The following is a 15,902-nucleotide window of genomic DNA, read 5'->3' as shown; positions in this document are numbered from 1 at the left end:
CTACAATAATAGCCTTACTCTTTAAACAAGACAGCTAAAAAGAACCAAAACCTCAGAATTAGTCATCAACTACAAAACCACAAAAAGTTTCTATGTTCTTTCTCTTCTGAAATTTCAAAGTTGACCAAGGAAAAATCAGGAAATATCTTTTAGCTTGGGAAGTTGTGATGTAAACTATTGGGTTGGTTTCCGTATAATCAGAACTGATAATGACTGGATTGGCATTTATATAGACAACAAACTGTTGAGAGGAAGGAACCAAGAGGATTCCTCTCCTTTACTCCAAAACAAGCTTTGTCTTCAATTCCAGGCTTGTAGGGCCTCACCATTCACGGGCTCATGTCACGAACGGACGTATCTATTAAGTTAAGACTACGGGCTGGTTTGGTATTGCTGTGCTTTGAAAAAAAATTGCTGTGAGAATAAGCGGCTGTGCTATGAGAATAAGCGGCTGTGAAATAAATCAGCAAAGTGTTTGGTAAATTTTTTTGTAAAAGTGCTTTTGGAAAAAAAAAAAAGCAGTCTAATAGTGGGTCTTTTCATTAAAGAAACACTATAGCTCCGTGTGCTTTGAAAAAAGCCAGTTTTCCAAAGTTACAAATAGTAGCTTCAGCTTTTTCCTTTGATTTCAGCTTATTCTCACAGCAGCTTTCAAAATAAGCCTTTTTTTTTCAGTTTACCAAACACCTAAAACTCTCACAGCTTTTTTCATAGGTGCTTTTTTTTTAAGCACCTCACTCCCAAACTAGGTCTACTATAGATAAAGCAGGAGGCAACGAAAAAAATCTACTTTTGACTTGTCTGAGGTTAACCATTCTTCGGAATTTTGCACAATTATTTGGCGTCCGAATTGGGATGGAAAATGATCGAACCGCAAGGATCTTTTCTTTCTGATTATATATTTAGCTTGAATGATCCCATTACCATGAGGAAGGGAACTCGAGAATAAAAAGAATTCAATGGGGGGTTTTGGTTTTTTGCTTATCGTCAGTACTAATTTGCTCTTTCTGCTGTACATGTCCACAATTTCCTTTGCAGTTGACAGCATTGGTCCTTCGCAGTCTATTTTTGACGGAAGGACCTTGGTTTCAAAAGATGGAAGCTTTGAGCTTGGTTTCTTCAGTCCAGGTAGCTCCAAGAATCGCTACTTGGGAATTTGGTACAACTACAAGAACATCCCCGTTCAAACTGTTGTTTGGGTGGCAAACAGATGCAACCCGATCACTGACTTGTCTGGCGTGTTGATGATAAACAACACAGGCTACCTTGTGGTGTTGGGTCAGAATAAGACTGTTTTTTGGTCAACAAGCTCAGTTAGACATGCCGAAAGTGCAAGGGTACAGCTCTTAGATTCTGGAAATTTGGTACTAACAGATGGGAAAGATGGAAATTCCGGAACCTATTTGTGGCAAAGCTTTGATTATCCCTCTGATACATTGTTACCAGGAATGAAGTTGGGATGGGACTTGAGGACAGGTCTAAAACGACGTATATCAGCATGGAAAAATGCAGAAGACCCATGTCCTGGTAACTTCACTTATGGGATTGAAATGGATCTTCAAGCATACCCTCAAGCATTCGTTCGGAACAGCACTTCAAAAATCTATCGTGCCATCCCATTGAATGGACTTACATTCTGTGGTGCATCAGAAAAGCATAGTACGCGTTATAGTTTCAACTTTGTCTACAACGATAGTGAAGTGTACTACATGTACAACCCAACCATTAAGTCTATTACCTCAAGAATAGTTTTGAACCAAACTACCAGTTCGTGCGCTCGCTTTCATTGGAAGAAAGAAAGTCAAGCTTGGACGGTACATTCATCAAGACCTAGAGATTTGTGTGATCGTTATAGCTTATGCGGAGCGAATTCGAACTGTATCATTGGTCAGAGTCCAGTCTGCCAATGTCTAAAAGGATTCAAGCCTAAGTCTCAAGAAAAATGGAATTTGACGGACTGGTCTCTAGGATGCGTGCGCAATGAACCTTTAAGCTGCCAGGGAAGAGACAAAGATGGGTTTGTCAAATTCGTTGGTTTGAAATTACCAGATACTACACATTCTTGGGTGGACAAAACTATAAATCTCAAGGAATGCAGAGCCAAATGCTTGAAAAACTGTTCCTGTACGGCTTATAGAAGCTCGGATATTGGAGGACGAACTGGCTGCACCATTTGGTTTGGCGATCTAATAGATATCGCACAGGTTTCGGCTGGTGGGCAGGAAATATTTATTCGAATGCCAGCTTCAGAGTTAGGTATGTATTTTGTATCATGACTCATGAGTTGCTTGTTAAATACTTTTTACGTTGCAAGTCCCTTTTGCTTCTATCAAAGTAAAAGAACTGACCCTTCTTTTTATGGCTGAAGAAAAAAATGATGGAAAAGTGAAGATAGCAGTGATAGTTGCAGCTGTGGTAGTAGTAGTGTTTTCTGGATTGCTGTTAGTTGGGTGTTACATTCGTCGAAGCAGGAAAAAATTTGAAGGTAAATTAACTTACCCTCACCATCTTTCCAATATCGAGTTTAAATTTGTTTAAAGATATATGATATATGTATATATAAGCTTTGGTTTGCTTTATTCTTTCTAAAGGCTATAGCTAACCACAATGTCCATTTCAACTACATGTGAGAAAACAGAAATAAGACAAAGAGATCAGGACAATGAAGGGGCACGAAATGGGGAACTTGAGCTCCCGCTATTTGAACTGACTACATTAGTTAGTGCAACAGATAACTTTTCAAGCAATAACAAGCTTGGAGAAGGTGGCTTTGGACCTGTTTACAAGGTATTTTTTTTTTCAAAGTAAATTTTTATATAAAGGTTTTTTCATTACACCCCACATTAAAATTTAATATTAAATGATTTGTATACCCGAATATGCAATGACAATTTTGATCTTAAAAGGTTTAAAAAAAAAACGAATTCTAAATACACCCAAATCACTTTTAACGTGTATATTTCAAGATTATTTATCTTCATAACTCTTTAAACCACTCTCACTCTCAAGATAACATATAGAACAAAACCCTAACCAATGAACTACAAACACATTAATTAAAAAAAAAATTACTTTTGACAAATGTAACATGAAATCAACGTTTTAGAAGCTTTACATGATGTATGACTTCATATTTATTATTGTTTTAGTGAGTTCAACGACATCGTCATGCCAATAGTTGTGTTATGAATGATATTCCTTGAAAAAAGTACGGTTGATGATGACAATCACACACTAATAAACTCTAGCCATATGTGATCACAAAAATCTGAAGATGTGAAGAGTTTGTGGGGGTAAAAAATAAAAATAAAAAAAATAAAAACATAATATGTATTTGCACCTAAGATGTGAAGAGTATGAGGTGTATGTAGAAAATGTGGGGTGTATGTTGAGAGTGTGGGATGAGGGTATTACGAGTAAATATGTGTGGTGTATTAGGATAAATTTTAATTGAAAAAGTAAATGTGAGGTGTATGCAATAATATGAGTTGTTAGTAAAACAAGTCTTATATAAATAACAAATAAGAAGGATTACATCCAAGAAGGGAAGACACGGAGGGAAGAGAAAAGCCTCTATCCTGTAATAAAGAATCTGTAACAAATTTCCATAGAAAAAGAGAATTTCAAGGATGAAACTAAAAATTCCAAACCTAAGGGTCCCAAACCACCAAAGGTCGCTTGCTCTGTTTAATATCATAGGCACGAGAAAGCATGAGATGACCATCAAAATAATCAGCCCAAACCAATGTCTCATCAGTTTCAGTAGTCTTAGGCAAACAACGGACCAAATTTGATACAAATAGTATGTAAACCATCATGGAGAGAGGCAGAACAAATCCAATTCCCATCCACAATAAAATTGGAGACCCGTGCATGCAAAATTTTTCCCAAAGCCTTTCGAATATTTAAAACTTCAATTAAGGATTTATCCAACAAATTGGCATGCAAAAAAAAAAAAAATTTTGACATGAACAAATAATCCAACATGACTTCTGTTGTAATTCAAAAAAAGAGGACGAAGACCAGGCCATATAGAAGAACTCTTGTACAAGGAGTTGGCAAACCATGATTATTGAAAAAAACGACCGCGAAAAAGTGAAGAAGCCGAAAGAGAGGTGACCAAGATGTCCCAAAACTTTTCCAGAAGATAAGCCTGACCACTCTCATTTAATGGAGAATAACACCTTTTCCCTGACTGCAATAAAAAAAAGAGGCGAAAGTGCATCACCTTGTCGAACACCACGACTTCAACTAAAAAAGTCCACCAGAGAGCCATTAAAGAGAGTTGGGAAGTGCGCTGAATGAAAAATAGAACCAATCTACTGAACAAAAGAAGAGTGAAAATCAAAAGCCCGAAGCACCCGAGTTAGGAAAGCCCAATAAAGAGTGTTAAAAGCTTCAGCAGCATCAAACTTAGTTGCTATTTTACCCTCATAGCATTTATTGTCAAGCAAATTAATACATTCCGAAGCTTTTCAAGTTAGCAGTATTTGAGATAGATTGAATTTCCAGGGGAAACTAGCAGATGGACAAGAAATTGCTGTGAAGAGGCTATCAAGAAGTTCAGGCCAAGGATTGAACGAGTTCATGAATGAAGTTATAGTAATTGCGAAACTTCAGCACCGAAATCTGGTAAAGCTTCTTGGTTGTTGCGTTGAAGAAGAGGAGAAAATGCTGATCTATGAATACTTGCCCAACGGAAGCTTGGACTCCTTCATTTTCGGTTTGGACCTTTGGAACCTTATAAAGTTTTGCAGAACTAATTTGTTAATAGCTCTAAAATAATTTTGTGTATCGGTTCTAAGCAGTTTTGCATTCGGATTTACCCGTGCCAGATCAACCGAGTGGAGAACTTCTGTTAGATTGGCCTAAACGTTTCAACATTATTTGCGGAATTGCTCGTGGTCTCCTCTATCTTCACCAAGATTCGAGGCTGAGGATTATTCATAGAGATCTGAAAGCAAGTAATGTTTTACTTGACAATGAAATGAACCCGAAAATTTCAGATTTTGGCTTGGCTAGAACATTGACTGGAGGAGATCAAACTGGTGGAAATACAAACAGAGTGGTTGGAACATAGTAAGTCTGTGTTTCAGTACCTTCTATTGATCCACTTTTGTCACGAATGGTTTGTTTTGTGATCTCACTTCTCTATAATGTTTGTACTTTGTACAGTGGTTACATGGCACCTGAATATGTTATAGATGGGCTATTTTCTGTGAGGTCTGATGTCTTTAGCTTCGGTGTTTTGGGACTGGAGCTCATTAGTGGAAGAAAAAATAAGGAATTCTACCATCCAACCAGCCCTAATCTTATTGGACATGCAAGTATCAAGTGTAATATTTCTTCTTATTCCATAGTAGATAAGGCCTATAATTGATGAAGAAATTTTGGAATGTTTCAGGCATGGAGATTATGGAATCAAGGCAGGCACTCAGAACTTATGGATACATGTTTAGGAAGCTCATGCGTGCTATCAGAAGTGTTACGTTGCATACACGTTAGTCTCTTGTGTGTGCAACATCATCCTGAGGATAGACCAAGCATGGCGTCTGTGGTTATAATGTTGGGAACTGAGATTGCATTGGCACCGCCCAAACAACCCGGTTTCTTTATGGAAAGAGAATCGCATGAAGGAGGTCCTTGTTCAGGCAACGAATTATCCATTACGGTTTTGGATCCTCGATGAGGATCGACTATCCATTATTGAAAAATAAATAGCCGTCTTTACTTGGTTCAAGCATTGAGGCAAGATAGGGACCATTTGGCTATAATATCTCAGTAGGCCTCAGTTGAGTCAGTCTTCTCCAAGCAGCCAGCTTCTGTTGCACTTCATCAAATGCAGCCTTGTTGTTCCTCTTATGAATCAGAAGGGACCCCTAATTTAAATGATTGTCTTCGATTCCATGCATAAGTAAACCCCTGATTTAAGGGATTGGGTTTTGGATTGGAACCGATTCCACTCTGGTTCTTCACCACTTATACAAAAGCTGAATCATTGGAGTTTTATATTTGCGACAATATTTATTGAGAAGATAATCTGGTTGTTGATTGGTTAGAATTTGTGGCCCGTGCTTATTTTCTTGAATGATAGGTGTCTCACATGCGATCATTGATAAAGAGCTAATCTTGTCAAATTATTTTCTCTATTTTTATGGAAACATAAGAAACTAAGTCTTTTATTTTTATTTTTATTCTTCAATACAACAATGGAATTGGAATCAAATATAAGACCTCAAGTAGTACAAAGAAAAATAATCTTAATAACTTTTGTAACTAAGCTGCCTGCATAACCCTTTAATTGTTAAAATCGAGTTCGACAACATATCTGATATTCTGGTTGGGCGCAGTTAATAGCCCAAATCGAATTCAACCAAACCGCTTGTACTGTATTGAATCTTGATACTCATTTAAACTTAAGTATATATTTTACTTGAGAAAAGTTATTTTCGCACATATTATACATACTAGTCTTTCTGCACGTACTTTGCGCTTGCGAAAGGCTTTTTTGTACATAAAGGCGTGCTAGGTGCGGTATACAGAGTTTTAATGAAGCTAATAATTTTGAATATACTAAATACCCAGGGCCATATTCCCACACGCAACATATGTCTACATAGCGCATTCTATCAAAGAATTATTGAGAAAATTTCTACTGTAACAACTCAATATAAAAGTCATTAAGTGGTTACCACAGATTGAGCCTGGACTACATTGTCTCTAAAATTTGATGGTTAAATGGTAAAAGTGAAAACTAAAATGCATGGAAACTCATCAACCAAAACCAGGAGGCACATCGGGGTCCTCATCACTACCATCACATGCTCACTTGTGCTCCATTTCCGTAGATATGCTAGGTGCCAATCTGTTATCATCGGGAGCCAGCCTGTCCTGCAATTGACATGAACTTTCCTTCCGTCCATCCATGGCTCCCTTTACATGAGGTAGTTAATGGATATCAGGACAAAAAATAATCATCAAACAAAGAAAGCGAACAATTGTTAAGGGGATGTAATTAAGAGTGGCTTCTAGAACTTCAGGATCAATAACATTTGGAAAGATGTTAGGGTTGAGGAACTATAATGTTGGCATCAAATGAAACCTTTCTCATTTGACCAACAAAGTACATTACACGTCATATGCCATCATCATGGCTGCAAAAACCTTTTTGATTAACGCTCGTAAACATGGAACAAAATCTAGAAAGTAAAAATTTCACAAATTGTCAAATAGTTTAAAATCTAACAGTTAAAACACTCGTACTTGAGTGTTATGTAGTTGTGACATCGAAATTTCGGTAAATAAATGTTGACCGATAAATCAAAGTTTCAACGCTCATGTATTACATAAATTTTACACGTAGCGTGTGACTCAACGAAAATTGAAATGAGTTGGAAAAGTCATCAAATAGGACACGTGTCAACACCTGGCAGAAACGACTTATTTCATCTGGAATATTATATTCAAAATTAGGCCTTGGAAAATTCTATAAATACAAGCCCATTTCATTCATTTGGGGGGAACCAATTCATATTACACCTTGAAGCTCTGAAGCTCTGAAACTCCGAAGCCCTCAAGCATCCAGGTTCCCGAAGAATCAAGAAAGCTATCTTCGTTCTTCGTTCATCGTTCTTCCAAGATCAAGCCCCAACGGCCCTTTGGATCAACAATCATCCACCAATTCAAGATCAAGCCCCGACGGCCCTTGAAGAAAGTGTTCTTCGTTCTTTCAAGATCAAGCCCCGACGGCCCTTGAAGAAAGCACCATCGTTCATCATCCGTTCATCCAAGATCAAGCCCCAACGGCCCTTTGGATCAACAACGTCGACAAATCCACACACATCCAACCGTTCTTCAAGATTAAGCCCAAAAGCCCTTGAAGATTTGTTTATCACTGTTTCTTCAAGATCAAGCCCAAAAGCCCTTGAAGATCCGCTCATCACCGTTATTCAAGATCAAGCCTCAAACGGCCCTTGAAGAAACATTCATCCTCAAGATCAAGCCCCAACGGCTCCTTGAAGATCCGCTCAAATCCACCTTCAAAGATCAAGCCCACGGCCCTTTGAAGAAACTTCCAACAGTTCATCCAAGACCAAGCCCCGACGGCCCTTGGATCAACGAAACATCCACAAATCAACACCTTACGGAGATCGAATCAGAGGATCAAAATAGAGAGAGATTGTAACCAGAAATCATCAAATACAAATATTTGTTTGTGCACGTTGTTCTTGTCTCATTCGTTTCAGGAATTTTCCGTGTTCACAAATTGGCACGCCCAGTGGGACAATCTCTGCCTCTCATCTCTTTCTCCGTTCAAGAAATCCAAGCGCATTTCCAAAATTAATGGCATCAAGGAAGACTCAAACTGTTCCTGCAACTGGCGTAAAGAACAAAAGCGTCCTCGTCGCAACTGGTGTCACTTTGGGCATCACGACTCGAAGCATGGCAAGAGCTACTTCTGCCGCCTCTTTCACCTCTGCATCAACTCTGCCAAGGGAACAAAAGCACCCAAGGCACGAGCCTTTGATCACCTTAGCCTCACTAAGGGCACCAAGGGGGGAAAGCCCAAGGAAATACTCCGAATCCATGCTCTCTGATGCCGATTCAAGCGACAGTTCAGCCATGCAAGTCATGACCATTGGAGCAACTTCAATCGATGAGCAGCTGGCTCAAATGAATGAAGCAATCGCAAGGCTAACCCGAACTGTGGAAGAAAAAGACTTGCAAATTGCAGCATTAGTCAACCGACTTGAGGCGCAGGACGGCGATAAACCCGACCCAGAGGATGATCCACTAAAGGGAGGAGCTGACGGAGACGAAGAAACCCCGGTGAAGAAAATCGATGGGAAGCCGGAGCCAGACCAAGCAGCGGCACTCATGGGATCTCTTTCTATCCAGCAGCTGCAGGAGATGATCACCAACACCATCAAGGCACAGTACGAAGGGAGCTCACATACCTCCTTGTTCTACTCGAAGCCCTATTCCAAGAAGATTGATGCCCTAAGGATGCCAAGGGGTTATCAACCACCAAAGTTCATGCAATTTGATGGAAAAGGAAACCCAAAGCAGCACGTTGCACATTTCGTCGAAACTTGCAACAACGCGGGGACGGAGGGAGACTACCTCGCCAAGCAGTTTGTGCGCTCGCTGAAGGGAAATGCCTTTGAGTGGTACACGGACCTAGAGCCTGAGTCCATCAACAGCTGGGAGCAATTGGAAAGGGAATTCCTCAACCGCTTATACAGTACCCGCCGCACTGTGAGCATGCTAGAACTAACGAGCACAAAGCAGTGGAAGGACGAGCTAGTCATTGACTACATCAACAGATGGCGCACTCTAAGCCTCGACTGTAAAGACAGGCTCTCGGAAACCTCTTCAATCGAGATGTGCATCCAAGGCATGCAATAGGGTTTGCAATACATACTTCAAGGCATTAAACCACGGACTTTCGAGGAATTGGCCACTCGCGCCCATGACATGGAGTTGAGTATCGCCCATCATGGGAAGAAAGAACCGATCGCCGACTACAAGAACGACAAAGTTCTTGGGCCAAAGTTGGAGAAGACTGCGTGGAAATCCACCAAAGAAGCAATGACAGTCAACACAGCTCCCGTCAAAATCCCTACACGAGGCAAGGCGATTCAAGTCGAAGGCTTTCGTGATCAAGAGATGCGTAGACGCACTTTGAATGAGCTTGAGGAGAAAACTTATCCATTCCCCGACTCTGATGTGGTTGCCATGTTAGAAGACTTGCTGGAAAAGAAGGTGATTAGTTTGCCTGAGTGCAAACGGCCAGAAGAGATGAATCGCACCGACAGTCCAAGGTACTGTAAATTCCACCGCTTCATCAGTCATCCGACAGAAAAGTGCTTCGTGCTGAAAGATCTCATCATGAAGTTGGCTCAGAAAGGAATCATCGAGCTAGATCTTGACGATGTGGTGAAATCAAATTATACCACCATTACTTATGGCTCTGTCAACTCAAAATCTTCACCTCAATCGCTGGGGGCATGCTCCAAAACCATGCCAGTCAAGCAAAGCAAAGTTGAAGAATGGACTCAAGTCACTTCTAAGAAATTGCACAAGAAGCATACGTCTCCTCCACAAGTCCGCCAATCGGAAAGGGGGCAAAGCAGCTCTTTTCAACCTTCAAAGCAACGTGAACGTGTTGAAGATGATGAAACTTTGACACGAAGATCGTCTGTTGCCATCACGATGCGCGACTTCTTGCCCGAAGACTTCTTCAATCACTCGATCAAGGCTCCTTGTTATGAAGATTGTGAGGAGCGCCTCTCCAAAATTACTTGACAAATCTACCAATTCTCCTCGCCCGCACGAGTCTAAACTGCATGGCACTAAGCTCCTGGTCTGCACGAGCATAAAAGGCAACATCAACACTCCTGGTCTGCACGAGCATAAAAGGCAACACCAACGCTCCTTGCCTGCATAAGCTGAAACTGCAAACGGCACCAAAAGAAAATACCAGAAAAAAAAAATATATTTCGAACTACGTTTTGACTTGATCTCTTTCTTTGGAAGGGTACGTAGTCAGCTTGAACATTTAACTTCGAGTTCAGTCACATAATAAATATAAAAAAAAAGGTTTTATTCAAGGGACTAATGAAAGTCAATTTCATTACAAAAAAAAAAAATATATATATATATATATATATATAAAATAAAAAAATAAAAATACAAGTTTTCTTTGTACAAAAAAAAAAGCTCCAAATGGTGGGCTAAGTTGGTGAGGACGAAACAAGTGAGCACTTCTCTCTCTCTCATGGTGGGCTGGACTGGTGAGGGCCCAAAACAAGCATAATCCTTTCTATTTTTTTCACCTTCTGCTCCTTCCGCCGTCCACTTTCGCCCGAAACATTCTCCGCAGCCAAACGGACGCCAAGGCCCATAACGTTGCTGCATAACGCTTCCGCCGTCGAGTTCTACCAGCCAGTCTCCGCCGTCGACTCCGAAGACGACGAAAACCGGATTGGAAACGACGTCGTCCCGATCCACTCTCAGCTGCACTTCAACGGCGTCACTGTCAATAAGGTCGACGGAGGAATCTCATCCCTCCAGCTGAACGACGGCGTTGGGCGCAATGATCGCTTGAACAGGAGCAGCAAGACGAATAGGTCGTCATCGAGCCCAGGCCCATCAAGCAATAGTTCCCCATTCTCTCTTACGCTGATTCTTGTCAGTAGGCCGGTGTTGTTACCGTTGAGATTATTGGTGGGACTGACGTCCCATTCTACCCATGAAAGAAGAAACCTCCCTCGGAAGCACGGGCGGACACAACAAAGCCACACCCAAAAAAGCACTTGCACATCAACAACAGTATTCTTCACAAGCATTGGTATTGGCTGGTGGTGGACATGCATCAAATGGTGCCGTCGCCCAAGGTTCCCAGTTTGACAGTGAGCCTAATAACACAACTATATTTGTTGGAGGGCTTGATTCTGAGGTCAATGATGAAGACCTCCGGCAGTTTTTTTCTCATTTTGGTGAAGTTGTCTCTGTGAAAATACCAGTTGGAAAAGCGTGTGGTTTTGTTCAGTTTGCTAATAGGAAGGATGCTGAGAACGCAATACAGATGCTGAATGGAACGGTTATTGGCAAGCAAACAGTTCAACTTTCTTGGGGTCGCAGTCAGGGGAACAAGCAATGGAGGTCGGATTCAAGTAACCAGTGGAATGGAGCACACTACGGAGGACCGGGTTATGGCGGGTATGGACATGTTGTGCCACAGGGTGAGGACCTGAGCATGCACACCGCAGCTGCCGTTAACGGGGCTTGTTAACAGGGCTGTCGCAGTTGCCAACTCTGTCATCACACCGTCTGAATCTCCACCAACTCATCCTCGCCCAAGTGCTGCATCTCATGCGTCCAAGCTCGCTGCTCCAGCTCCGCAAGGACCCTTTTGTGCTCTCTCTTACATTCGCCTTGGCGAAGCCAACCCGAGCCCGTCGCTCGCCTTCAGGATCCACATCCTGCTCATCCTTCGTCCTTCCCTGCAAATTCCTCATCCCGTCATCCAAATTTATACAAAAATAAAAAAAAATATATGGTGGAACACTGCACCATGATTAAAGCAAAAAAAAAATATATATATATATATATATAAAATAATAAAATAAATTATGATGAGGGAACATGGTGCATCTGGCACCATCTTTAAAAAAAAAGAGAAGAAAAAAATAAAAAACAATATAAAAAAAGTGAAAGGTTTTTTTTTTTTGGTGCTTCACGCACCACAAAATAATAAAAAAAAAAAAGGGGGGGGCATCAATGCCTTGAATGATGGTGTCGTGTGGAAAGCAAAAAAATAAAAAAATTAAAAAATTAAAAAAAAGAATGATGGTGGACAACACCATGTGAAAAAAAAAATAATAATTAATTAGCCCTATGGTGCGGATTGCACCACACACACACACACACACACACACATATATATATATATATATATATATATATATATTAAAATAAAATAAAATAAAATAAAAAACAAATGCATTGAGAGAAATAAAGTCCATTTTATTTATTTTTCTGGAAATTTTACATAAATTTGCATTATACATAATAAAAAAAAAAAAAAAAAAGGGTCAAATCAAATTTACAAGAGGGGATTTTCAAGGACGATCAAGTGAAGCCTCACCACTCGGCGAAGCTCTAGGAAGAAGAGGCGCCGGAGGTTGGCTGTTTGGCGCCTCAGTACTCAGCGGAACCCCAAGAGGAGGAGGCACCGAAGGTTGATCATTTGAAGCTTCATTACGCGGTACAGCCCCAGAAGACGAAGGCAAATGCTACTGGAACAAACCCACAAACCTCTGATGATCAAGTAAAATCTGACCATCAGATTCCTGAATCTGGTTAATCTTCCTCTTCATGTTTGTCGCATAGCTATGTGCGAGCTTATGCAACTGTTTATTCTCCTGCTTGAGCCCTCTAATCTCCTGTTTGAGACTCATCACTTCAGCCGCCAATGATTCAACTTGACGGGTTCGAGCAAATAGGCGTTGGGCCATATTAGACACAGAACATGCACACTGCACACTAAGAGCCAGAGAATCCTTAACAGCCAACTCATCGGACCGTTTGGAAAGTAGTCTGTTATCTCTGGGAGTGACAAGGTTCCGGGCCACCACTGCAGCGGTCATATCATTCTTCACCACTCAATTCCCAACGGTAAGAGGACCAGTAGGGGATATGAAGGATGGGCGTCATATGTTGTCTGGAGAAGAAGGGATTGCCTCTTCACCAAGGTTCAAGTCAAAACGACGATCGGAGGGGCCAGACATTTTCAAAGTGTTGAAGAAAGAAGAGATCGGACAAATCAAGATCTTAGAAGTGCAAGAAAGGAGTTTTCACAAGCGAAAATTCAAGTGTGCTTTGAAACGAACTGCATGCCTCTATAAAAAAATCTGCACTCGACGGGATTTCAGAGATCGAAGAGGCGAGCTCAGAATTCGAAGAGGCCATTCAAAAATCGAAGAGGCAAGCTCGGAAATCGGAGAAGCATCTTACTTTTCCAGATGCGTCGGCACCCGTCACACGCAAACTCAGCTTTGCGAAAATCACGGGTAATTTGTCGAAGCGCCGATTCCAGATATCGAAGATGCGCCAGTCTTTTTCAGCCGCGTCATCACCTGTCATATGCACACTCAACTTTGCGCAAATCACGGACAATTTGTCGAAGATTTTTAGGTGAAGGAGAAAGCACGTGAAGTTTACCGATCAATCACGCATTGGTTGCCGACAAGAGTGAAAGAATAGTACCTCTACAGGTATTAAAGAACTTCTTATAAACTGTCCACCTTCACCCTACATAGCAAGGCAGACATACATAACATTTCTTCATCTCCGAGAATGCCTTCCCAACAAAGCCTCTCGAGTCACCCAGTGTTCCTTATTCCTTGGGGTACCTTGCAAGCCAATGACTCCAAAGCAAAAGTATCTCATATCACCAGGGTAGAAAGCAAGAGTATCTCATATCATGCACTCTCCCTGTCCTTTCCTTTGTCCTTGTTCCTACCTACAAAGACAAGGATAAAGAAAACAATATGCCGGAACTTCCACTCAAACTCGGGTAAGGAACCGACTGCTTGGAACCCTTCCCTGATTGCCTACCTAGCACTGCTCTCGAGTACTCACCTTCCACTGCTGCTGTACTTTCAAAGAAGCTGCCACATCTGCCTGGAGAACAGATAAGGCAAGTGAAAATGATACCTTGCAGCATGTGGAGACAAGGTGCAGAAGGAACAAGCAGAGAAGAATGCGGTCTGCACGGTCAACTCAGCAGAAGGAGTCCGAACTGAGGAACTCGAGAAGCTGCCACATCTGCCTGAAGAAACAAGCAGAGAAGAATGCAGCATGCACAGTCAACTCAGCAGAAAGAGTCTGAGATGAAGAACTCGAGAAGATGCCGCATCTGCCTGAGGACGGTGAACTCGTTTTGACCCTCAAATTCTTGGGTCGACTTACTAGGCGTTGTGGGCTGCACGTGCCGATTCACCACCCTTGAATCAAATCCTTAAAGATCAAGTCACCAACTTGAAGAGGAACTCGTCAATCTTGAAGATCATACCGTTGACCAAACTGCTCAGGTGTGAATTAGAAAGATTGAACAGAGCAACAAGTCGTCACCTTCACCTCGTGCCTGCTTGTCATATGTTCGACTCAACCTTCAAGAATCAAGCCTTAACGGCCCTTAAAGAAGCTTCCAACCAAATTCAAGATCAAGCCTCGACGGCCCTTGAGGAAATCACAAGTCCGATTCAAGATTAAGTGTCTACCACCCTTAAATCAAAACCTAGTTCAAGAATAAGCTGTGGAAAATCAACAATTGGAGGAATCTAGAAAATCCTCCAACCCAGTTCAAGATCAAAGCTGTGGAAAGTCAACAAGCCCAACAAAATACATGCCGATTCATCCACTACCAAAGCCAAAGATCATCTACCACATGAAGCTCCTTGTGCCCCAATTTCAACCTTCAAGATCAAGCCTCGACGGCCTTTGAAGAAATTTCAAACAACAATTCAAGATCAAGCCTCAACGGGCCTTGAAGAAATCTCAAGCCCAAATCAAGATCAAGCCTCAACGGCCCTTGAAGAAATCTCCAGCCCAATTCAAGATCAAGCCTCGACGGCCCTTGGTTCGACATCTACAGTAAGGGACTTCAAAACGGATCTCCTACACGCGACAAACACATGTACACGACGCGACTTGAAGTGGGGGCATTTGTAGACATCGAAATTTTGGTAAATAAATGTTGACCGATAAATCAAAGTTTCAACGCTCATGTATTACATAAATTTTACACGTAGCGTGTGACTCAACGAAAATTGAAATGAGTTGGAAAAGTCATCAAATAGGACACGTGTCAACACCTGGCAGAAACGACTTATTTCATCTGGAATATTATATTCAAAATTAGGACTTGGAAAATTCTATAAATACAAGCCCATTTCATTCATTTGGGGGGAACCAATTCATATTACACCTTGAAGCTCTGAAGCTCTGAAACTCCGAAGCCCTCAAGCATCCAGGTTCCCGAAGAATCAAGAAAGCTATCTTCGTTCTTCGTTCATCGTTCTTCCAAGATCAAGCCCCAACGGCCCTTTGGATCAACAATCATCCACCAATTCAAGATCAAGCCCCGACGGCCCTTGAAGAAAGCACCATCGTTCATCATCCGTTCATCCAAGATCAAGCCCCAACGGCCCTTTGGATCAACAACGTCGACAAATCCACACATATCCAACCGTTCTTCAAGATTAAGCCCAAAAGCCCTTGAAGATCTGTTTATCACTGTTTCTTCAAGATCAAGCCCAAAAGCCCTTGAAGATCCGCTCATCACCGTTACTCAAGATCAAGCCTCAAACGGCCCTTGAAGAAACATTCATCCT

The 15,902-nt window shown here is 41.4% G+C and overlaps 2 protein-coding genes across 3 annotated transcripts; both read left to right on the top strand.

Annotated features, from left to right (window-relative positions):
* Window positions 1-767: 767 nt before the first annotated feature.
* LOC108172806 (G-type lectin S-receptor-like serine/threonine-protein kinase At4g27290) lies at window positions 768-6,061 on the top strand. 2 transcript variants are annotated; one of them, XM_029088964.2, is made up of 7 exons: window positions 768-2,256; window positions 2,369-2,485; window positions 2,639-2,787; window positions 4,513-4,723; window positions 4,809-5,079; window positions 5,176-5,323; window positions 5,405-6,061. In XM_029088964.2, exons 1-7 carry the CDS (start codon window positions 960-962, stop codon window positions 5,687-5,689), a joined length of 2,478 nt encoding a protein of 825 aa, XP_028944797.1. In that variant the 5' UTR covers window positions 768-959; the 3' UTR covers window positions 5,690-6,061. The 2 variants fall into 2 exon arrangements, with proteins under 2 accessions (XP_028944797.1, XP_028944798.1); XM_029088965.2 differs by having other exon boundaries at window positions 769-2,256; window positions 4,836-5,079.
* Window positions 6,062-11,254: 5,193 nt separating this feature from the next.
* On the top strand, window positions 11,255-11,797 carry LOC139189533 (polyadenylate-binding protein RBP47-like). The gene has a single exon (XM_070808502.1). The coding sequence runs from the start codon at window positions 11,255-11,257 to the stop codon at window positions 11,795-11,797; it is 543 nt and encodes a 180-aa protein (XP_070664603.1).
* The last annotated feature ends 4,105 nt before the right edge of the window (window positions 11,798-15,902 follow it).

The sequence above is a fragment of the Malus domestica genome, chromosome 11, assembly GCF_042453785.1.
Source record: "Malus domestica chromosome 11, GDT2T_hap1".
Lineage (NCBI taxonomy): Eukaryota > Viridiplantae > Streptophyta > Magnoliopsida > Rosales > Rosaceae > Malus > Malus domestica.
The sequence above is the reverse complement of the archived record's forward strand: the minus strand, read 5'-3'. Positions and strand labels throughout refer to the sequence as shown.

Coding starts and splice junctions, on each gene's coding strand:
- LOC108172806 (XM_029088964.2), top strand. CDS start 960: ATGGGGGGTTTTGGTTTTTTGCTTATCGTCAGTACTAATTTGCTCTTT. Junction 5,080..5,175: donor AACAGAGTGGTTGGAACATA/GTAAGTCTGTGT, acceptor TACTTTGTACAG/TGGTTACATGGCACCTGAAT. Junction 5,324..5,404: donor GCCCTAATCTTATTGGACAT/GCAAGTATCAAG, acceptor GGAATGTTTCAG/GCATGGAGATTATGGAATCA.
- LOC139189533 (XM_070808502.1), top strand. CDS start 11,255: ATGAAAGAAGAAACCTCCCTCGGAAGCACGGGCGGACACAACAAAGCC.